The 25,266-nt window shown below is 37.8% G+C and overlaps 1 protein-coding gene across 2 annotated transcripts in view; it reads left to right on the top strand.

Annotated features, from left to right (window-relative positions):
- Nucleotides 9-25,266, top strand: part of C2H7orf72 (chromosome 2 C7orf72 homolog) — a 30,297-nt gene continuing 5,039 nt past the window's right edge. Inside the window, exons 1-8 of one of the 2 annotated variants that reach the window (XM_021388307.1) lie at nucleotides 9-519; nucleotides 7,224-7,306; nucleotides 9,922-9,995; nucleotides 10,668-10,806; nucleotides 11,253-11,320; nucleotides 12,153-12,194; nucleotides 12,622-12,729; nucleotides 23,953-24,060. In XM_021388307.1, the coding sequence (XP_021243982.1) occupies nucleotides 24-519; nucleotides 7,224-7,306; nucleotides 9,922-9,995; nucleotides 10,668-10,806; nucleotides 11,253-11,320; nucleotides 12,153-12,194; nucleotides 12,622-12,729; nucleotides 23,953-24,060 (1,118 nt within the window). In that variant the 5' untranslated portion in view covers nucleotides 9-23. The remainder of the gene's footprint in view (nucleotides 520-7,223; nucleotides 7,307-9,921; nucleotides 9,996-10,667; nucleotides 10,807-11,252; nucleotides 11,321-12,152; nucleotides 12,195-12,621; nucleotides 12,730-23,952; nucleotides 24,061-25,266) is intronic. The other variant, XM_021388309.1, reaches the window with a different exon arrangement.

The raw sequence follows: 25,266 nt of genomic DNA on the forward strand, positions 1-25,266 counted from the left end.
CCACATAAGAGAAATAGAAGAGAATGACCATGGTTTCTCATGGAGCTAAAAGGCAGGCTGCCATGTCAGGTGAACCAATTCACAGGATGCAGCACCAACAGTACCAAAATTGGTTAAAGAAGACGTGCATGCCCTTTGTGAGAGGTCCTGAGAACAGACATGACTTTGCCAGCTTTGAGGAGAAAGACAGCAATTCTTTCCTTAAATTCCATCCAGACACCCCTCCATTTGGGCCAAATTACCCCTTATTCCCACACCGAGATGATGTGCCTTTAGTAGATCCCTGCTCAGGTTTTGTGAGTGCAGGAGGGGATGCTGAACTGCAGCCTGGAGTTGGAAAAGCTATTGAATCCCTGGTGGACTACAGTGATGTGAAACCTCACCAGCGGGTCCCCACAGTGGGAAAGGGGGCCCGGACCACCCACAGGAGGCATATGATCCTCCTGGAGGAAACCAGCCAGGACCGACGGTGGAACTCCAGGGCTGTGCCAGCTGCTTTGATCAGGGCACAACTCAGAGGTAAAGCAAGCTACTATTTTTATTTCTTAATCACTAAGGAAAAATCATTGATGTTTAATAAATAATTTCTTTTTCCTGAACACCATCCTCCAAGGTTCTGAAAGAACAACTGTATAAAATATATTTGTGCTGGATATTTGAACTGAAGGTAATCACTGCTGTAGAATGTGTGATTGACAGTCCTTGCTGTGTCAAAGAGTCAGCAAATTCTAATGAGCATTTCCAAAAAAAAAGAAAAATCTTTGAAGATAAATACCATTTTAAAAAATGTACTTTAATTGTGAAGTTATATATGATAGTTGAAATGAGTACCTGTTTTAATATAACCTGAAATAACAAATAAATGCAAAGTGTCAGGAAATCCCCTGAATATTTCTGTGTCTTTTAGCATTTCCTGAAAAATAGCAGTTCAGAGCATTTAAGACTTTTGTCCAATATCTAGTTGATGGGAGAACAGAAGTCCTTTAGGACTGCTTTCACATCTTGTTTCAAGTACATATTACCTTCCTAATTTATTTCAATGTGTTACACCTGAAGTTAGGTCTGAATATTTCATATTAACTACAGCATCAGCACCGAAATTTACTCTTTCTAATGGCAAAGTTTCAAAACCACAGTCTGTTGAAAATTCTGGTGAGCATGAATATCTATCCAGGGCTTCTAAGGTCAGGCATGATTAGTGGTAAGCAATGTGGTTGAACTGTTCTAAAGATTAAGCCAATTCCCAAAATTTTCATAGAGAAGTACTCATTACAACCAGAACAAAATTTTATGAGAACACAGACAACATGCCAAATTCTCATAGATAGGAAGGGCATTACTCAGAACAAGATAAAGAAATTTAAATTAGCTACTTGCTCCATTTTACCATACAGAGATAGCACACCATCTTTACAATATTGTCACCATGAATTCTCTACATACCATAAATTTTAGCACTGTTTTTGGCTCCTTGTTTCCGTCTTAGAAATTTTCACTTTAAATCACTTTAAGCCTATTGAAGTCATGTAATACAAGCCAAAAGAACCCAAGAAGCCATAAAGAATAAAATAATAAGACCTCATAATTTTTTTTTCTTGCCCATTCCAAATTATTTTTGCTGTCTTCTCCCAGTGGCCTTATGAAATTAGACCTAAGAAGTCAATCAGAAGTGATTAGCTCTTTTTTTTCGACAAGCCTATGGAGAAGTAAAGGGGAAGGAGGAAGTATGATATTCTATCTGATCATTACTTTTTCCAACACAAAGAAAAGCAAACAGAGACAGAGATAAAAATACTGTGACAGATCAGAGACACTCCTGAAATGAACTCGGACAAAAACTGAAACCAAATGTCTTCAAATCGGTTATCTGTTTTACAGTTAAGAAAGTGGTTCAGAATGGAGAGCAGTTCCAGAAGTCAGATAGAAATTGCCTGATGACTTCCTGTTGATTTACCATTGGGTGAAGTTCACCATCAGTGTGAAATACTGACTTCAGTAAAGCTGTCTGCAGAAGTTAAACTTAACTTGTGCACAAAACCTTGAAACAGAGAAAGTCCAGCATAAATTTATTAGGGATAGCTCTGCAAATGTTCTTCCAAACCTAGTATTCATTTACAGGTTTTCCTGTGATGCTGAGGTATTGACTACAAATGTGTGAATATAGATTAATAAAAAAGTAGTTGAGTTTTAAGATGCTATTTTCAATGAGACTATGTAAACAAATTCCAGGTTTCAGCTATTCAAGTCGGAGTCCAGCTAGCAACCCACAGGCACATGATGCTTTGAAAGTGCTAATCTTTCTAGACATCAGTCCCGAGGCATCATTCCCCAGCATAGTTATTTGGGGAAGTTGTGCTAAAAGAGAGATCAGTCAGGCATTTTGCAAGCAAATTCTGCACTAAGTTTCTCCACTGTGTTGGTGATGAGTGGAAAAAAAACAGAGACAGAAGCAGCATTTGAGATGTGTGAGTGGAGGTATATAAAACATCTGCAATGTACAGGAGGTCTTCTGTTGTGAAAAAATGTACAGCTATGACTTTGGCAATCAACACTGTTAACTTTGAATGTGCCCACACAGCCTTTTGCATCTACTGGGCAAAGCAGGTTAATGGAACAGTGAAGCTCTGTGATATCAAAGCACAGTGAGATGCTGGCAAAGTTCTAAGACTTAAGAATCAGAATCTACCAGAGTAGGAAGATTGCTTAAGAACTATTCTTCATGGTTTTTTTCTTGGTGTAGGGAAGATGCTTAGTGCTGCAAGACAAAGTCATTAAGAAGTTGACAGTGTTTTCCTGTAGATTCTCCTTCTATAACTCACATGGCAACTGAATTTTCCCTTTTTTCTGTAGTTTCAAGTTCCTTTGCACAGTTCAGGATTTGATCCTACAGGTGTATTTGTAAATGCAAACCTGACGATTAAGTCCTCATAACTGTTTGTAATGATTACTCTATTTCATATGGGTTAACACAGAGACAGGTTTGGGGGTCATGGAAGGAGCCAGGACTTCTGATAAGACTAATATGAAGCAGAGATTACTTCCTTTTTGTCCCTACAGAACACTGATGCATATGTAGATAAAGTTTTCTTCAAAAACATGGAAATGTGAAACACTGTAGGGTTTATCTGTAATTTTGATACTATTGTTTATAAAAAATAAGTAATTTTCTCCTGCTGCTACTAGAGTGGCCATCACCTGGATCTGTCTAAAAACCCAACTACTGCAGTATTCCATCCAAGACAGTGGATAATTTAACTAATTTAACACCAGAACCAAGAAAGCATGTCATTGTACTTCCCCAGACTGTTTTCATGTCATGTGATCTGTGGACCAAGAATTCCTGAAAAGAAGGTGGTGTGCTTGTAGTTAACAATCATAAATTCATAATTTGTCTTCATAAATATATCTAGTTGCTTTTTGAACACATAACTCCCAACTCTCTATTTCCAGGTGTTTTATGATTATGGTAAGCAACAAAGTCCTAACCCCAGATTTCCAGGTCTCTCTACCAGACATCTGTATCCACCTTGAGCATTGATCATTCACCCTTTCCTTCTTTCTCTAATCTAATGAATTATTTTTATTCCGTTGTTGCTTTAAGAGGTTCTGTTGAAGAATTTTATGCAGAACTTGTTGAAATAATTGTAGTCACATTGCTCTTCTTCCCTTTTACAGGGAAGATTTCTCTTCACAGTACTTCCACCCATAAAACAAAAAGCATTTTCTCAAGAGGAATTGTTATCCAGGATTAAGCTGCACACTGAGTATGAGATGCGTCTGTCTCTCCTACCTTTCAAAAGATGAAGTTAGAAAATGACTGTAGCCAATATTCGTGCTGCCTCATTTTGTAATATCAGTACGTAGTGAGACAGAACCTGTTGCCTGCCAACAAAAAGAAGAAAAACTAATCAAAGGCAGCAACAAATGGTGAAAAGAAGAAAAAAAAAAAAAAGTGCAACTTAAAACCCATAAAAATAAGAATTCAGGGGTACTCACAAATAACATGTATAGCTCATTACTGTTTCAGTATATAAACAAAGTCAACTAAGAATGCAAATCAGCCTACAGTAGGCTCAAGAATATCTTCCTATGGTAAAAAGTGCTATTAAGTAATTATCCATCGCACAATGAAATGTATAATAGCATACTGTCTAAGAGGTTAATCGGTCATACAGAAAATAATGCACAAAAACCCAAAACAAACTCTTGAGGGTTGAGTGCTGTTGCATGAATAAATTCTCTGGTTTTGCTAAGGATTTGATTACTTGTCATCTCAGCAATCATGTATTTCACTGCGCACTTGTTTTTCGCATGGCCAATAGCAGAGAGATGTTTGTTTATTTAACAGCTTTGTTCTTTACCTGTTGCTTCTTTTGTCATATGTTTCCAATCTAAACTGTTGGTTTTATGATTACGTAAAGTTAGTTTTCAGTGGATGAGTTAGGCCTTTTTTTATGGGTGTAAAACCAAATAGACATAATGTTAATTGGTTACATTTATTTTTCATATATGAAGACAATGAGAATAATTCATCAAAGAACTAAGCAAAAGAGTTTGGAAGAGTTATCTGTATACTCTTCAGTTAGCATTATTATCTCTTGTTAGACCCAATGAAGTCAATATTCCTACTAACTGTAAAATATAAAAAATCAAAAACAGCACACAGTTTTCAAGCAACAGTGAAGTGCAGTGAAGCTTGTGAGACCACTGGTATTGTAAACCTCTTTGCATATGACCTTATGCGATGACATAAGAGTCTCACGTTTTCCTTTATAAACAAAACAAGAAGATATTCTAGCTTTTGAGATTTCTGGGAAATGACTTAGAAAAGCAAATGAGTACACCTTCAGTTTCTGACTCAGAATGCAAACCCGAAAAACCTCAAAATTCATTATCCATCATTGAATCCTTCTTTCTCAGATTATGAACTAGTTTAAGTAATACACTGAAACTGACAGCATCATTAAGATCTTGATAGTTAAGAGTGACAGAGCCAAAACATTGAGTGCCCAGCTTGAACAAGAACAGGTCATGCCATTTTCAGTTCTGAGGACTAAGCAAATCACTAGGGGCACTGAAAACTCCAGAAAGTTGACTTAAAGAAAAAACACAGTTTGCTAGATCTTTCCACTGAAAGCAAAAAGAGAAGTAAATGCTGGAGATTAATCATTCCAGCAGCAAGGCAGTAGTATCAAGATAGCAAAATACAGCATACAATGCCAAGAGCAGAGCTCTATAGAAATTCATATGTGCAGTTATGAAAGCAAATGTAAAGTTATATACAGATCCTTCTAAGGACACTGTGGCTGAAAAGGGTTTTACACATATAGCACGAGGAATAATATTTGCAACCTTTTGTTCTTTGATCAATGAACAAGAAAAAAATTATTTTTATGGAACAACTAATACATATGCATAGATGAGCAATCTGCCAATTTACTGTAGAGAGCACTAATACATGAGTATGAAGTAATTACAAAATATAAAACTTAATGGAAACATTCCCACCTGAGCACAACTATATATTTGCAGATAAAATTTAAAACCTTCACCAGGCTGAGGCAGTGGAGATGCAGACTCCATCTTTACTAGAAGCACATTGCCTATTTAAGAGACATTTTCCAATTGACTTGTTTTAATCAGAGAGGGATTCAGTTTAAAAGCTCTCTTCTCAGTACAAATATCCATAAATTCTTCCAAGCTTTTCAAAAACAGCAACTTAAAGTTATAGTATACTGTGGAAAAAAAATGCTCTTTTAAAAAGCAGGTCATATTATTTCACTATCTACATACAGCATTATGGTACTAAACTGTAATTTTCTTTCAAACTTTGATAAGTTCTACAAGAATTAAACTTTTCATTCTGCACAGTGGTTTCCAACTTCCAGGTTTTGAGCACTTTTCTCCAAAGTACACCTTTGTAGACCATCTTTTTTTTCCACAAATAGCTAGGAAAAATAACTCCGTTACAAATTAGCTTCCATCCACTTTCATATATTTTGGAAATTTTTAGGGGATCTGGAAGTAAAAAGCAGGATGAAAAGGAAGGCATAAATTAGTGTTCTTGAGGGAGCTGAAACTTGGGTATTAGACTGTCTTTCTGTTTGGCAGCATCTCTCTTGGTCAGTAGAAAGTCTCTCTTAGTAGAAACATGACTCAACAGTAACTGGAGACTTTGGCCTCTGGATGGGTAAGCCTAATTTCCAGGACCTGTTCAGGGAGAGATCTTGTTGTTGGAATATGAAGTTGGGAGGATAGTGAATGGAAAGAAATATACTTAAGAAATCATTTACCTGCTGCTCATGGAATAGCTTGTTGCTAACAAGGTTGGCAAAAACAATGTAACTGTAGAAATGCAAGATGTAATTACTAGTTCGGGTTATGTTAGCAAATTTTTATCATTATAATTGCAAGTTTGGATATTTTCTTTAAAACATTTATTTTGGTACATGACAATATGTGAAGTTGACCAAACCGTAACAAAGTATGTTGTGATATTATTTATCATTCTCTTTAAGCTTTCATGTAATTAATCTCATGTAGAATCATAGAATATGCCGAGTTGGAAAGGACTCATGCAGACCATTGAGTCTAACCCCTGGCTCATACAGCACCACCCAAAATCAAACACTATGTCTGAGAGCATTGTCCAAACACTTCTTCAACTCCGTCAGGCTTGGTGCTGTGGCCACTGGCCTGGGGAGCCTGTTCCAGTAGCCAACCACCTTCCAATTTGATCTTCCACTTACATAGCTCCACGTGGTTCCCTTAGGTCCTCTATCACTGGAGAGAAGAGATAATCACCTGCCCCTCTACTCTCCATTGTGACGAAGCTGTAGGCTACCATGAGGCCTCCCCTCAAGATCCTTTTCTACAGGCTGAACAAACCAAGGGACCTCAGCCACTCCTTATATATCTTGCCTTCTCAACCCCTCACCATCTTCGTAGCCCTCCTTTGGATTCTCTTTAATAGTTCTGTAATCATTTTATGTGTTACACGTATTAAGAATGTATAGTATGTGTACACAAAAATGTATTTTTGTGGGCATTTGTAATTCCTTTCAGAGTAGTAACAGGCAGCTGAACACTGATTCATGGATTCTAATGAGAAACCATGAGTTTTTTCCATCCAGTTTTGTTGTGTATTAGGCGTGTTACGGGGCAGTAAGAACAGTAAGGATTGCTGCAAATTGATTAACACAATAGGAAACACTTTCTTTCAGGTCAGACAACTCCACTGAAAGGTTTTCGTGCTCTGCCTGACCAACACCATAATTTTGCATTTTGTATGGATTCCAATCTCAAGGCAAGTGTCCAATTATCTTGTTGTAAAAATGGAAAGTATATTTAAATTATTTAATTTCTAACTCTGCTTTCCACGTAAAACACTTTTAGCAGTGATTATGGTAATGTGGTGAAACTGGGACTTTTCATTTATTTGTCTAATTACAGTAAATAAGCGCATGTGGCATGATCAGATTTTAACAGTGATCTTTGCTCCAATAGTATTATTTTTGTACTGTTTTCCCAGTTAAAGCATTTAGACTGAAAGGTGAGACTGATATTACTCATGTCATATATATGTAAATAAGACAGACTTAGAGCCAAAATAACAAAATATATGAAGGATCAAGAGTTTGACTCAGTGAACCTTATGGGTCCCTTCCAGCTCAGGGTATTCTATGATTCTATTATATAAAAACTACAATTGAAATTACATTACTATATTTAAAATTAGGCCAGCCCGTATTTGATATAAATACTCATATACATAATACTTAGAATCATAGAATCCTTAGAGTTGGAAAGGACATTTAAAGGTCATCTACTCCAAATCCCCTGAAATGAACAGTTACATCAGGTTGCTCAGAGCCTGATTCATCCTTGCCTTGAATGTCTCCAGGGATGGGTATTCCACTACATTTCTGGGCAAACTGTTCCAGTGCCTCACCACTCTCCCTGTAAAAGACTTTTTCTTTACATCCAATCTAAATCTACCATCTTTAATTTTGAAACCATTTCCCCTTGTTCTACCATGATAGATCCTGCTAAAAAGCCTGTCCCCTTCTTTCTTCTAGCTTCCCTTTAGATACTGAAAGGCCCCTGTCAGAACTCCCCAGAGCCCTGTTCAGGCTGAACAGACCCAGCTGTCAGCATGTCCCTGTAGGAGAGGTGTTCCATCCCTTGGATCATTTTTGTTGTTCTCCACTGGATGTGTTCCAACAGGTCTGTGTCTCTCCTGTACTGAAGACTCCACATCTGGATGCAGTACTCCATGTGAGGCATCACTAGCGCAGAGTAGAGGGGCAGGATCACCTCCCTCACCCTGCTGGCCACACTTCTTTTGATGCAGCCCAGGATATGGTTGACTTTCTGGTCTGTGAGGCCACATTGCTGGCTCGTGTCCAGCTTGCCATCCACCAGTACACCCAAGTCCTTTTCAGCAGGGCTGTGCTCAATCCCTCAGCTTGTATTGGTAGTGGGGGGTTGCCTGACCCAGGTGCAAGACCTTGCTTTGTTGAACCTCATGAGGTTCACCTGGGCCCACTGCTCAAAGCTGCCTAGGTCCCTCTGGATGGCATCCCATCTCTTGGGCTTATCTACCACACCCCACAGCTTGGTGCCACCCACAAACTTGCTGAAGTGATCTCAACCCCACTGTCCATGTCATTAACAAAGACACCTTTTCAGAGCAGCTTTGAGGAGAAGGACTTGGGGATGCTGGTTGAAGAGAAGCTCAGCGTGAGCCAGCCACATGTGCTTGCAGCCAAGAAAGCAACTATGTCCTGGGCTGAATCTAAAGAAATGTGACCAGCAGTTCAAAGGAGATGATTATCCTCTTCTACACTGCTTTCCTGAGCCTCCACCTGTAGTACTATGTTAAGCTCTTGAGCTCCCAGCATAAGAAGGACATGGACCTGCCAGTCCAAAGCAGGGCCTTGAAGATGATCAGAGGGCTGGAGCACCTCCTACGAAGAAAGTTCAAGAGAGCTGGTGTTGTTCTGCCAGCAGATGAGAATGCTCCAGGGAGACCTTATGACAGCCTTCTCGTACTGAAAGGAGGCCTAGAAAAAGGTGGAGAGGGACTCTTTATCAAGAAATGTAGCAATAGGACAAGGAATAATGGCTTTAAACTAAAAAAAAAAAAAAAAGTAGATTTAGATTAGATATTTGGAATAAGTTCTTTACTCTGAGTGTAGTGAGGCACTGGAACAAGTCGTCCAGAGAAGCTGTGGATGCCTCATAATTGGAAGTGCTCAAGGCCAGGTTGGATGGGGCTTTGAGCAACGTGGTCTAGTGGAAGGTGTCCCTGCCCATAGCATGGGGGTTGGAACTACCTGGTCTTTAAAGACTTTTCCAACACAAACCATTGTATGATCCTATGATTCTGACATATATGGTGCAAGTCTTAAATAAATAAATAGACATCAGTGAGTCCAGAGCACAACACTATTACTTTCCCATACTGAAAATGAAATGGTATCCTTCATCCTTCTACCCTGATGTGGTAATTCACAGTCCTTAATGTGTTGCACATGCTTAAATGGATCTTTAAGTTGGACCCCTATAATACCTATGAACATTGTACAAATATATATCAGGCATGTATGAGAGACTGCATAGTGTCCTTGTTATGTCATTTTATAAATAACATAACAAAATGGAAAGCTAAGTTCCTGATGTTCTTAAACTTGCATTCACTTACTAAATTTTCCTTTCGTGGTAAAATTCTTCAGAAATAGAGCCACACTCCAAATAAATCTCCAGTGCTGTCTGGTGAAGAATGTGAAATTGCATATTTCACTTTCTGATGCAAAAGAAAATATTAAACTAGAAAAATGTATATATTTTCACTCTTAAGCAATCGTAATATCATATATGTTAATAGCATTGCTATTTGCCATCTCTGATTTCTCTTAGGAATCAAATGATCCTTCTGCAAGATGGAGAGAAGAAAAAGCAAGGGACTATATCTACAAGTCAAGTACTCAAAAGTGAGACATCATTTCTTTTAAAAGTAGGATGTGTTTGTGCTTTGCTTCATTTTTTTCATCTTATTTTGCGCTAATGAACCTCTAGGTAGCAGAACATACAAGACTACAGTCAGTTTTTCTATTGCTTCAGAACTTCTGGTATTGCAGCAGCAATTATTTAGCATAGGATTCATCTCATTACCTGCAGTTATCTAAAAGTTCGCATCCAGTCTGTGCCATTCATCTCTATTTCCTCTATAGGCAGTGAAGAGAATCTGGAGTTTCCGAAAGGACATTCTGTACATCTGTTTTTAACAGCTGTCACAGACATGATATGTGGGGCATCTAATTTCTATTTATATCACTGAACTGATTTTTCAAACATAGATAAAATAAATTCTATAATCACCATAAGTTAATTTGAAGATAAACTACTTTTGGAAGATAAATTACTACTTTCCATTAGTAAGTGAGAAAGTTTAAATAAGAGAAGCCTGTGAAACTCTAACACAACTATTTTTTCACACACAGGCAACATATAATTCCAGTCTTTTCATTGTCCTTTGAATGAGAAATATACTTGTGTGTTCTTTCCACATCCTTGTCACAGAATTCCTATCTAGCTAGATGTCATTCAGTACAGTTAATATTGCAGCTTCTTTAATCTCCTTTTTTTTTTTTTTTGTTATCTAGAGCATATGAAGAAGTTCCATGGGATAATATATTGCCATCCAAAATCCAGCCTCCTGAATCAACAGTGGAAGTGATGGCTGATCCTGTTTCCCAGTGTTTCACCAAAAGGAGATACAATCCTGAACCTGAAATAAGCCAAGTCAGTGAACAACTTCTTTCCAACTCTTTTTAGATTTTGCTAATGGAATGTAGCCTACATTTTGTGTAGATCATACAGATAAACACACAGTAATGATTTCAAATAAAACCATTCCCAAGTGGGCATTTAAGGTCACTGTCACACTAGAAAAACTGCCTCACATAGTTTCATATATTTTCTCTTTTACCCCCTGTAAATTGGTACAGAAGATATGCATGCACAGTACCGAAAGAGAGGACAAAAATATTGATAAAAAATTGTAGCACAGGAAATTTTATGTTAGGTTTGTTTATCATTACTATCTGTAATAATTATTATTTTTACTAAATTAAAATTCAGTCTTGAGATTGGTTCTGCACAGGTCATCCTTTCCATAACAGTCCATTTCAATGATGAATCGCAGCATAAAAAAATCTATTAAGTCAAATTAATTAATTTAATTTTAGGTTATTGGAAACCTTTGGGACAGATTTCAAAGAAGATATTTTACCTCTTCACAGAGACCTGTTGATTTGTAAGTTTGTTTTTTTTTTTAATATTAAGGTCCTCTGAATAATTCCTTATGAAGTTATTCTATAACTAGAGAAGTTAAGACATTCATGTACACTCCAATGTGCTTTTCCTGTGTGCGTTAACTGTAAAAAGCAGAACAGAAGAAGAAGTGAATGACTGTCACAATTGCATACATCGGACATTTTCATTGAGACATGACATTTATGAAAATCCCACAGTGGTCACAGACATTTACAAACTCAAAATTTTGTCGGCTTTCCATAAACTCTTTAACAGCTTCAGAGTGGAGCTTGATTTGCTTGTTCAAAGTCAAGAGACAGATGTACTACTGGATGGTTAGGCATAAAATGGTAGAGATGCACCTCTCCAGAGTGGAAAGTAGATAAGAACATATCACCGGCTTTTTGGATGTTTCTCTTTCAAAAGAATATAGATGTGGCCAGTGAGAGCAGGTTGTAAGGACACAGCAAGAGAGTAATTCAGACCTGATGTTAAATTTTCCCATGTTTTCAAGAACTGACTAAAGTGTTACAAGTAGAAAAGCTGTTCAAGTTTAAAGAAAACTTGCATATACAGTTGTAGGAAAATACCTGAAGCTGCAGCATCTGAGGATGAGGGTTAAAATGAAAGATTCTGCACGCCAAACTGGGTCATTTAGCATATATGTCAGCCTAATCATTCACCACAGTCTTTTACCACAACTCAAATGAGCACTGCATCATTCCAAGAGCAAAACGTTGACTTGTCACCACCTCTCTCTTGAGACCTCATAAATATTCTATCAGAATATTCTGCTGGGTGAAAAAAAAAATGATTTATTTTGTCTTTAACAGTGTAAGCCGAAGCTCTCGAATCTGTCAAATCCCTTTGTATACGTAAGTACAATGTCCTTGAATCCTTTCTACATTTTTTTTTATCCCAAGCAATCCATCTCTTTCATTTTCTGAAGGAAGAACGTTAGATTATTATGTCTTCTTTGGAAGAATATCCCAGTCTGATCACTGGAATAACCAGAAGGACAAGGGATTACCCATTTCTATGTTATTGCCACTCTTCACGAACCTTCTCTATGCACATATGTACTATGTGCTGTCATTTGCTATATGTTGCAAGTTCAGCAAATGATTGTTTTCATCTTGGGATATGCCTAGCATACAGAGGAGTTCCTCTCCACATTTTTTTCTTGTGGACCATTTTAATAAGTAACTAGAATTTTGGAGTATGCAGTGTATGGTTCAGCTGCCTCCACCATCTGTCTTATAAATAATGTACAGGTATTTGATTTCCTTTCTATCCTAACAGTGGCTGTGTTGGTGCAGTAAATTTTGAAGACATCGACAATCCCAGTGTGGACTTTATCATGTTTAACCATGTGCAAACTCCAAAGCCTTGCTACACAAAGACTGCATAGTAAGTTTCTCTTATTAGCAAGATTTTGATGCTGCATCTTGAATTCTAAATACTTGGGAAAGGGAAAAAAATGTTTAAGATCCAGAAGAATTTTAAAAATTGGTGGGAACATTCCTTATTCTTTTGAATAATTTCAATGAGGTTCTATTAACACAGGAAGCACAGTGGGTTTTCAGGTACAAGACTGAACTTGAATAAACTTGAACTGTCCTTCATAATAACTATGTCAGTAGTAAATGGCCTACATCAGTAAATTCCTACTGTGATTAGAGTAGGTCTATGTAAATTTTAGGGACCATTCAGTCTAGGTACTCAAAATCAGTCAAGGAAGCTTAAACAAAAGGAGCAGAGAGATGTCTACTGAAATCATGTATAAAAGACTTTATACATCTGTTTATTTTATGGCTTTCAGTGAAAACACTAATCACAGAAACATGATGGCAGTAAAGTCAATTCAACTTGTATGTTCATGTAACAATATCATTTTTTCTGGTATTGAAGATAGAGTTTTAAAATCTGGGAATTGCACTGTGGCGCAAGTGATTCTGCCATCCATTTAGTACAAAATTGGGCATAACAGACTGACAGTAATTGACAGTCAGACCTAAATCTACCCTCAGTGCTCATTATCCTGGGAAATGCAGGCTATCTGTGGTAACACTGGTAAAATATACTTTCTTGGTCAAATGAACCCTTCATGATCAGCCGGCTCTGACCTAGGCTGGGATGGAAATCAGAGTATATCCTCCTTTCTGCTCTTAACCTTTCTATATGAATTGTACAGTCAAGGTTTAAGAACTGGGCAGGCACTCTTTTTTCTCATTTGAGAACAGTTGGATGCGAAGCTACTCTGAGCATATTTGCTAGATCACACCTACAAACACCCAACCTGTAGCTCCTACTAATGCTCAGACCACCCAAAACAGTCATTCCTCTAAATGCACAGCAGCAGGAAACAGATCTGTGCTACATTCAAGGTTCAAGTCAAGAAGACATGAAAGGGAAACTTCTGAGCTCAGCGGGCCCCGGGAACTTCTGCTGATATCATTCTGAATAGACTCCTTACTCCCAAAATGTTACATTAATTTTGAAAATATGGTATATTTTCATATTTCAAACACTTCTTCTAGTATTTATGATCAAGTCTTCTGGTGTAAAAGGGACTACAGCATGCTTTGATGCACAGAATGACTTAAATGCTGCTATGCTAAAAATTTGATTTTTAACTTTAGCCACTAGATGGCCTTCTAGTTTGCAAAAGTTCCCTGAATGCTATTAGGAGCACATCCTTGGTTTTAGTTAGATCATTAACTTTGATATTTAAAAGTTTTCACTTTAAGTCTTTCCCAGTGTTGTCTTTAGTAGTTTGAGATGGTATAAAGCCTTTATTTGCAAACTTTTTACACAGTAAAATAGTGAGGGTAACAATATAATGATAAGAGCTAAAATTTTTAAAGCAAAAGAGGAAAGAGACAATTCTGTTTATCTTATCAGATTTTTCTTTTTGAAAAGGCCTTTCCTTTTTTTTCATTTCGACTATCTGGCACAGTTCACTTTTGTGAGAAAACTACAGAAGAGTTACCGCTCTGGAGAAAGCAGAGAAAGAAAATCTGTAAAGACACTTCTCTCTCTAGAATACCAGGCGTTAGTCATATAGGGTATTCGCAATTGCTGGGAGCTGGCTTAGAGATGGCTGGAATCTCTGAGCTCCACCTTAGTTCTCCTCATTTCTGTTTCTTATATCACTTTCAGGCAGAATACCTTTTATTTTGTATTGCATTACACGCTACCACGCTTGAGAGGAGAAAAATACCATCCTCCACACACCCCTACCCATTATGGCAGTAGATCCACAGACAACATAAAATGCTAAGCATCGTAACATGGTCAAATTTGACCCATATTACTGCAACCAAACCTATTAATACCAAGCTGTTAATGTACCTAATGCGCTCCTCTGATTGTCGTAGCTCACCTCCTAATCGAGTCATCTGTTTTCTCACAGCCTTAATCTAACCTGCAACTTCTGCTTGAATTAGAAGATAAAACAGTAGAAAATGATTACTGAGAAATGTGCTTTAAAATACAGCACTTGTGAAATACAATATAGTGCTGAACAGAGATTTCTGAAGTTAGCAGACCTATTAACTTTTAGTTCTGCTATATTATGCAACTGTTGCTGCTCTAGAAAATAGAAGCTAATGTGTACACTGTGCTGCAAACAGACTTCTTGACTGAAGCTATTTGCAGCATATGGTATCATAGGGATTTTATATGTCTGAGCAACAAATTCCATATTACCTTCTCCAGTATTCTCAATTTTCTTGGGTGTCAGTGAGGGAGGCAATCATTTTCATTGATTTCTGGCAAGCAGGAGACCAAGAGCTGTAACGCCTTGAAGATTCTGATATGTCAAAGCTGCGAAAAAACTCAATTCTACCTGAAAAATTCTATTCTTGAAAAGAAGTATACTTCTGCATTAGGTATATTTGTTTGCTGTGTCTATGACTTCCAGATACCAAGATTGCTATGATTTCAAGCTGAAGGAGAAAAAAAAGTTGGAATGAAGACATAAATATGATTCTTGTTTGTTTATTTATTTATTAATTTATTTACTGCTGTCAACGGTTTATGGGCATTCGGCCCGGTTCTGTGACGAATGGGATGGGGGACCCACAGACCCACGCCTCGGGAAAGGGAAAAGGGAAAAAAAGGGTAGGGAGATGTGTGTTTCATAGTAGCTCTGGACAGATGCATAAATGTCTTAAGGCTTCTAGAATTCCACCAGAATCCTTGAGAAGTTAGATTCGTGATTTCAGTTTAGAAGCCTGAGTATGCTTTGCAAATCTGTAAAATGTAAAAATCTCTTTGCAGATAGTCACTTTCGCTCTTTCACGGACTAGCAGTTGCACTTCCTGCTTCTAGAGTTGGGCAACAGCACTCAGGCAATACTCTGGAGGGAGACACTCTTCATCCTCAGACCATGCAAGAAAGCGGTTGCCAGTCAAATAACTAACAAAGCTGAAACTAGCTAAGCGTCATCTGTCATGTTATTTTGCACAAACAGGAAGAGTGGTGAACCTGGGCATGTTATGTATGTTACCCTTGTGCCCGCCCTCTCTTCCTTTTGGCAGAACAGGAAACCATCTTCTGTTTTTCTTTTCTTCTTCTTCTTCTTTTTTTTTTCTAAGGAATTAGAAAAAAGATAAAAGTCATGACTTATGGCTGAGTTGAGGCCAAAAGCCCCTAGGATAAGATCAGCCTTGTGGAAAGGCACTGTGCATATACACAGAACTCCACATAACACACTGAAGTCCTTACCATGCATTTTGGAGGTTTTACAGATGGGAATTCAGGTGGCATTAAGTGGCATGCCAAATCCCATTTGGAATCTATAGCACAGTTAGGTATGAAACTTCATGTGCCCTGAAACCTTGCCTGTGTCTTTTTATTATTATTATTAATTTTGTGCTTTGAACTATTGAAACAGTGCTTTGCTTAAACTTGATTAAAAAATAGTAATAATTAGCAGAAAAAGTTGTCCATAGTTCTTAAAAGTTATATTGAAACACAACTGAAGACAGGAATTTAAGTCATCTTTTATCCAGTCTTTCATCTCTATGATTCAGACACAGAATGACTGTGGGAGCATTCATCGTATGTAAAAAGCCATATCATAAGTGTTGTGACTCATCTAGAAGTTTTAAACTGATAAATCTGGACTTATTAATCAAAACTATGTTTGTGTTCAGGTGGCAGTCTGGGATGATCAGTGGGTATTTCCATAAGGGAGCTGTGGAGATACTTTCTTCAGGTCACACTCATCATCTTCATACTTAACCAAAGATCCTGGATGGTAATTTAATTCTTCTCATTCTCTTCCCTGCTTTCATTAAAGCCTGTCCTGAGGGGAAAGGGATTAGATGTATCATCTCATCTGTTCCAGGTCTGAAATGTTGCATCATTCTTAACATCTTTGGTTTGTGTATTCACTCCTCAATTTGCTTTAGAATGAACTTGTTCCTTTTTTCCATCCTTCATAATGTTGCAATGTATACTTGAAATCTCAAATCCTCTATCATTTATTTGCCAGGGATGACAAAAAAACATCTTAAGGAAAAAGCTGGTAAAAAAAATAGGAAATTGTTACGAAGGAGCACTCTGAAAACATCTTTTATTATAATCCCATTATTATATAGTCATTTTCAACAATAAATTTCAAAAAATCTCTTATAAAACATATCATGATCTCATTTTACTGCTCAAGGCTGCATTGACTGAACTACACAGGCAAAGTACAGAAGTCATAGGTTTGAATTTTGTCTTTTCATGCCATTAACAAGCGAGCTTTCAAATGAAATAGTTTTATGTATTTTCATTAAATGCTGCTTGTGCAATTTTGTTAGGTGCACTGGCCACAGGTTCCAGTGGCTCAAGTGTTTTTTTGTTGCTGTTGTTGTGTTTTTAAATTTACTAATGTTGTTTGCATAGTTTCGTCTTTCTTCCTTATGCTTTTTTTTTTCCTACTTTCTCTTCTTGTCTGCCTACCTTAAGCTCTTTTCTTGTGTTTGATTTCTTTTCCTTCAAACTACTGAAACATAAATTCCAATGGAATTAATGACTTGAAGTTATTTCCTTAACAAGATTTCCTGAACAGAGATGGAATTGATTCTGTAGTCATAAACTTTGCAGAACTGAGACCTCTGCTATTTGTTTTAGAAGACTCTAGAGTTTACAATGATTATGCCTGTTTTCTTTAGTTTGTTTGTTTTTTTTTTTTTTGTTGGTAGTGTTGTTTCTTACAGATTTAATTGTTAATTATTTGCTCATACTATTTATTTATTTGTGGGAGATTAATACTGTGCTTGATTTTATATGTCACATGACAAACCATATACCAGGCAGGGAAGCAGCTGAGAGCTAAAGAGTGTTTTCTGCAGGCAGGCAGGCTTTCAAAAATAGCTCAGCGACCGCACTTGAAAACCAGAGTTCAGAAAGAGCTCACATTCTGGCTGTATGTTGATTGGTAAGCTCCTGCAAAAATCTGGCCACAAACACCACAATGAAATTTAGATATAGAGCACTTTTAAAAATCTGGCCCCATGTGTAACTGCCGCTTCAATGCAAGTAAGTATCAAGGAAAAGGAAAATGGTCAGAATTCAGAGGATACGGTATTTTCAGATCACTTGAGCGAAGTTACACAGCTACCATGACTTCCAGGAGGGTTTAGACTGCCAAATCCTATGAGCACTTCTGAGAGGCTCCATCTTATTAATAAGTGCAAATATGCAGCAATCCAAATCATTCTTTCTTGTTATTATTAACAATCGCATTGAAAAAAAAAACCTCTTTCTTATTCAGAAGTGTATTCTGAGCTCAGTAATTTTGAAAACGATGCAGAACCGGAGTTTACTGCTTCATATGGATTCCCAACATAATCATCTGCTGTTCTCTTTTTCTTAAACATCTTTATCAGCCTGCAGTTTTGTATAATCTTCCTTCAACCCCTAGTCAACAGATTTTTCCTTCAGTTGACCTCTTCCCCAATAACTACTGAAACAAGGCTATGCTTGATGTGGTATTTTAGTTCTGCAGGTGTTTTAAGGGTCAATGGAAAAAAGCCTCCCACACTGGTGATGGGGATTTCCTCTGTAGCATTCATGGGCAGGGCTCTGCTAAATGCTCAGTCTGACAGAGTCAAATAACTCTCCTTCTTGGCACTGTTAGAACTCCCTTACACCCTCTGCAAGTTAGCATTGCTTATTATAGTGGTAGTGCAGCACATTTTGTGTATTCCAGTGTACACAGCAACTACTCCTATCAATCAAATGCTATATCTGCTTATTATATCACCGTAGCTCCCTGGTAGTGGTACTTAGTGCAACCTCTTGAAATCTGACAAAAGCAGTTAGGACAGAGATTAAGTTTTCTTGTTCCACATTAAAAGCCACTGACTCCAGAATTAAAGAAAAATCTGGCATTTGTTCACATTTTAAAACTTGATACTCATAATTCATCAGCTTTCATAGTACTCAGCAGGGGGCAGTGCTTACACAATCAGAGCACTGTTTTCTCAGGACGCTTTGAAGTGTCAGCTAGCTCATGCTCATAACACAGGTAAAGTAGATTATAACATTAATTTTGGAAAGATGAAGACTGAGGACTATGAATTGTCTTGTTCAAGGCCTTGGAGGTTGTCTTTATTGGAGAGAGACTAGGATCTGACCAAAATCCATTTCTGGGAGCAATTTTTTGAAAGGTGAACCTTGAAATGTGAATTACTGTGTATAATACACACAGTTTCCGGGAAGATCAAGACCTATGTGTTTCAAGTCCTACCATTCTTGCACAAAGCTGTTCTCTGAAACTATCTTTTATTCTCGGTTCCCCAAGCACATTGGGCAAAATACTATCATACCAGTGTATCTGTAGCAACTTCAGTCATATTTCTTCAGTGTACAGTCAGCTTCCAACTGACTGTGTGCATGCATCCCTTATCACTTCAAGTTACCACAGAAACCTCACAGGCCGCAATTAGCTGAGGACAGGACCCTCTTCTGCCTTCCACCTTGCATAGTCATTTACATGGGCTGTCTATGAGGTCCTTCACAATGTATCTTTACTTCAGAAACTGACAGCTTATCCACTACCTATGCATTTTCAGCAGTTTTCCAGTTTGAGTCATGCTGGGGGTGGCAGGGAGTGGAGGGAGGGGGTGCCTAAATATCCTCATTTGACATTTTCCAAGTGAGATTTTATAGTTGGCTTGAAATGATTTCTTGTTTCTGAAAAAAAAGAAATACTCATACTAAAAAAAGGGCTTGAAAAAGTTGAAAGCAGAATTGAAATTATTTGAAATTGTAGGAACAAAATATTCTAGTTCAACCTGGTCCAAAATATTTCTGGGAAAATACCATGTTGGTGTTTTTATTCTGTTAGAAATCCCAAATCCGTTCCTTATACTGCTTTGATGGCTGAGGGACGAAGGGATGAAATGCAGCCCAGAATGCTTTGTTCAAAAATCCTGTCAGTCCCATTCTTCCCTCTATATGGAGCACCTTGTTCTGACTTCATAAGCTCTCTCAAGTACATTCTTACCCTAAACTAGGGACAGTATGCATTGAGTTTCTTGGCAGAAAATCACGTCAGGGACATTTTTACCACAGGTTATTCTGCTAAGCAAATAGGGTCATGGAGTAAAAGAAGGGCCACAAGTGCATGACATGTAGATCTTCCTGGTAGGGAATTTTAGGTGGAAACCATTTGCAAGACTTCCGTATTGTGAGTGAGATCTGAGAGACCTGTCTTGTAATTGCACTAACCAAAAAAACTAATTTATGACTTTATCTGGTGACTTAGTTATTTGGGATTTGTGCAAGTATTTCTAAGAATGAGTAAGATGTTAGGAACCCTTTGCTCTTAAGTGCAAGATATGAATCTCCAGGACTGCTTTCATGAGACAGAACTTTTGCACAAAGGATTTGCAAACCTCATTCATAGAATCATAGAATGGTTTGGGTTGGAAGGGACATTTTAGATCATCCAGTTCCAAGCCCCCTGCTGTAGGAAGGGACACCTCCCTCTAGACCAGGTTGCTCAAAGCCCCATCCAGCCTGGCCTTGAGTGCTTCCAGGGAGGGGGCATTCACAACCTCTCTGGGCAACCTGTTTCAGGGTCTCACTACCCTCACAGTAAATAATTTCTTCCTAATATCTAGTCTAAATCTACCCTCTTCCAGCTTAAAACCATTTTCCCTCATCCTGTTGCTACATGCCCTTCTAAAAACTCCCTCCCCAGCTTTCCTGTAGGCCCCCTTTAGGTACTGGAAGGCTGCTATAAGGTCCCCCCAGAGCCTTCTCTTCTCTAGGCTGAAGATCCCCAGCTCTCTCAGTCTGTCCTCCTAGGGGAGGTGCTCCAGCCCTCTGATCATCCTCATGGTTCTCCTTTGGGCCTGCTTCAACAGCTCCATGTCCTTCTTGTGTTGGGGGCCCCAGAACTGGACACAGTACTCCAGATGGGGTCTTATGAGAGCAGAGTAGAGGAGCAGAATCACCTCCCTCAATCTGCTGGTCATTCTTCCCAGGATGCAACCCAGGATACAGTTGGCTCAGGTTACAGATTCACTCAGCTTGAGGTGCTAGATCCAAGGTTTTTAATAATTACCAATGATTTGAGGCAGTCTTGATTTTACTCCTCTAAAGACATCTGGGATGGAATTTATGTGGCAAAGCTGAGCATCCTAACCCCTGCAGATCCTACAACATCACTTCCAACTGCTGCTTCAGATCAGTATGGGGTGTTGTATGGGTCCCGTGCCATACAGGAATGTCTTAGATACCTTAAGGAATCTCAGGTGGCTCTCAAAATCTTACAGCTTATACATCTGTTAATACAGTATATTTGTTACTGGACTGAGAGCTTCTAGTATGATAACAATGAAATATATGAACAGGAGAGATGTCATGGTTACAGAAAGGAAGCTTGATTACAATAGTATGCAATAGGGTTTTGTACATTGCTCAGTGGTAGCTTGGCACTTAGTTGTTTTCTTTAGCAGCAATAGTCTGCTTTTGCAGCTCATCAGAGAAAACACATGAGAGCCAAACTGCATGATCCAAAAACAAAAAACCAAAGGGGTACTTTCTTAACCTAATTTTCTTCTGCTTTATCACATACATAACCGCAGCACTTTTTTGCATCTTCTTTGCAGGTTCCCAAGAGAGCAGCTGCTTTACTGTAGTCTGTGCTTTCTTATGATCCTGATACTTTTAGCTTTTCTCTGCACATTTCTCTTCTCTTTCAGAGTGACATCCTTTCCACATGTTATGAAGCTGCCAACTTCTGTGAAACCTTTCTGACAGACAGTCTAAAACAAGTCTTCAACTTAGGTCATCTCTCAGGCTTGATTTTTGGGTCATGCTTGGTCATTTATGATGGTTTTCTCTCTTCTTCTAGTTTTGCAAGCATTAAAGTCAGAAGATTTTATAAATCCGATATTTCACAGTGCATAATGTATTTTAATATCTCACTTGTGTAGTTCTTCTGTGCATTAACTCCTAATGAGCTTATAAAACACTGCAAGTAATTGTGGGGCTTCTTGTTGTGATCTCTTCCTCAGTGATGCTCATAAAATTTCAAGGAATTGAACAGGATTTCTTTATTAGATATGAGAGTTGTATCTTGATTATAGGACATTACCCAGGTACTAAATCTCTGTTCATAGTCTAACATAACGATTTTCAGATTTGGTTTGGCAAAATGCATGGACTTATACTTGCACACACCCAGTGTTCGTTGTGTACCTCAGTGGGATTCCTGTGTATGAAAATGAACTTTTCTACGCAAAGTTACCTCAACTGCGTAACCTGAAAATTGTTTGCTTTGATATGAAGAGGCAACTTCGTCTGGCAGCCATTTTGGCTGGTTCTTAAAATGCGTCTCACTGCTGTGCTGTATTTTCGGTCCTGCTTGTTACCACTGTGTGGCTGCTGTGAAGACAAAGAGTAAGTCTGATACTTGCTCAGCCAACAACTTGGGGATTCCTTACAGAGAACAGCTTCTCAAAAGCTACAAAACTGCTGTGCTAATTCGACAAAAATATTTGGAGGGTCATGCGCTGCAGTGTGGCCCAGGGAACGTAGCAGTGTGTGAATATTTGGGTTAGTGCAAGGTTACTTTAAAATCAGGCGAAGAACTGGTTGGTCTTTCTGCCAACTATGGATACAGACTGCAACATGCTACCAATGCTCCTGAGTCAAGTTTAGTTCACCCACAGTTCCTTGCTGTAACTGTGGTAGGTCAGTACAGCATTTTGTCATTACCTCAGCTATTCTGGTGAGGAATTTCAGAGCTGAGTTTCCTAGTACACCAGTCAAAAAAGTAGCTGATAAAACAGCGTATGTCCAGTTTTGCATCCTGTGCTGTAGTGAGTTGCAGAGAAGTGGCTAATCAACTGTACCAAAACTAATAGCTCTATCTACTTTATAACTAAAGGAACTGATTGTTTTTACCCAGAGTACAAGGGAACAAAGAAATTTCTCAGAGATTATTTTAAAAGGGGCACTCTTGCCATTCTTGCAGTCAAATGGCTCACAAAAGAGTAATGCAGGCAAGGTTAATGATCCTCAATATGTTGATTTAGCGGGTGAAACACCTTGCCATGACCACTTACACTTATATGTATGGGGAGTCTGAATATGTTTATAATTCAGTGGTATCCTATTTCAAACTGCCAGTATAGAATAGAACTGTTGGTACTCTCTGAATAACTTTGTGCAGAAAAAAAATCTACCAAATTGGGATATTAGATTATTTCATTATTAATCTTCATGGATTATCATTCTGAATTCATATTAGTACTTTCTTTCTTCTTCTTTTTTTTTTTTTCTAAATTGGTCCATCTCTGTTTTATCTCCTGTCAAATGCTAGTAAATTTTTCTGTGTGCTACCTCAACTAAGTAGAATTATTTCCTCTTTAAGGAAAGAACCCTCTTAAAGCTTCTTTAAGAAACTTTATTCATGCATTTCACATTAAAACTTTTCTTCAGAATTAACGAAAGCATTTAGTTTTCCAAGATATGATACACACTGTCTCAACCTTCTAGTGCACTCATGCAAGATTTTAAGTGCATGTATCTGAGAAGTGTTAATGATATTGTACATACATGTGAATTTAGAGAACTTTAAAAATGTCTGGGAAATTATTTGCGTTTTAGGTCACTAGAAACCACACCTACTGGCTGAAAGCCTACTACCTCAATCCCATGTTTAGATCTGGAACATAAATGTCAGCTAAGTCTGTATCACATTTAAAAAAATATTCCCTTGCTTTTCTGTGAACCACATGACTCCATATTTTCATTGAGATGAAATTATGAATTGTTGCTTATAATCATGAATATCATATAGATATTCCAAGAACTTTTCCATTTTTTTTTCCAATTGGGAAAAAAGATACCATCATATCTAACAAAGATTTTGGGTCAGCTAACCAGCGAGATTAGCTTGAAGTTGTTTCACTGATCTTAAATAAGTTAGGCCAGTTTATATATTTTAAGGACTACTTACTGTATTATGATGATTTTTTACCCCACTCATCTTTGAGAGAGAAACACTAGCTATGTTAAGGCTGATCTGTAAATCATATCTCAAGTCAAGTCTGTCATCATTTAATTTACTCTTTCTTGCTCCTCCCTCCCCCCCCCCTTTTTTTTTTAATTTAGCACTCCAAATATCCCTGGATATACTGGCAAGGTTCATTGGTCAGCAACCCATCCAGCAAATTCTAATCTTCCATCAACATCACCATCAATAATTTCACAAATGCATGGGTAGGTATGAGGTATATTTCTCAGCATGTGCAGAAAGATTACAGGGAAAATCCTAATTGCATTTATTTAATTAAAGAACAATTAAATATTAAGTGCTACTTTCCGTTGGCTTAAAAAATACAGAACAGTTAGTGTTGGATCCCACAACATTATTGAGATGGTAATCTGAAATCATCTTGAGATTTTTAAAATTTTCAGGAATGTCATAAGGTACGTATTGAGAAGGTACCTTAACAATGAGGTAAACAATGATTTCTAAGTGTTTCTACAATGGTGTATATTTTTCCTAGCTAAGGTGACTAAGTCATGGCTTCAATGAACTTTATTTTTCGATTGATCTGTTTGTGTTTTGAAAGAAGACCAAAATTAAAAAGGCAAAGTTAAAAATTCCCCCAAGGAAAATTGTGGTATTGCACTTCCAATATGGTGTTGTTAGATTCTCATCAAATGGGCATTTGCTGTACAGAAATCATTGTTAAAAAAGAGTGGATTTACTCAGAAGGCAGTGAGATGATAAATCATGGCACACCCCAACATTTTTGCAGCTCAAGATGCTGTTACTATGAAATCATGAATGGAATTAATAATCTTTATTCTTTCTTGCTCTTCCATACAAACCTTGTAAAAACTATGAGTCACATTTCTGAAGTATGTATGTGTTTAACTCCTGTTGGTTTACACAGAACTGGACTCTTCAGATCACCTGTAAATCTCTATTCCTTCAGTTAATACAAAGAATCTGACATAAGCATAGGTCCAAGCTAGCCTTTCTCCGAGCATCAGAACTATTAGTAACTACTTGTTTCCCCTTCCTCCTTTATGATTTTTTACTTTCTCTTCAGATTCTGATCATTTATTTTCCAGAATGATCTAGGACATGGTGACATTATCCTAGTTTCCACATATTCCTTATAAATTTATTTTCAGTTAAACAGTTTAATAGGCCCTTGGGATTCTGTCCACAACAAATTTCAATTCTTTTCCACCACTACCAGTGAAAAGAGTCCTGAAAAGGCATGAGAAGCTTTAGGGAACTGTCTGACTTTTGAAGAAATCAACTTGTCAACTGTTTCATCACTGTACAAAATTCACTGACTTACTTCCATCTATCATCTGCTATCTACCATCTATTCACTTCTGCTCTTTTTCTCCTGTGGTTAGCCCTAGAAAATAGGCAGTCACTTGTAGTCAGTTTGCTGTTGACAG

The sequence above is a fragment of the Numida meleagris genome, chromosome 2, assembly GCF_002078875.1.
Source record: "Numida meleagris isolate 19003 breed g44 Domestic line chromosome 2, NumMel1.0, whole genome shotgun sequence".
In the NCBI taxonomy this organism is placed as follows: Eukaryota; Metazoa; Chordata; class Aves; order Galliformes; family Numididae; genus Numida; species Numida meleagris.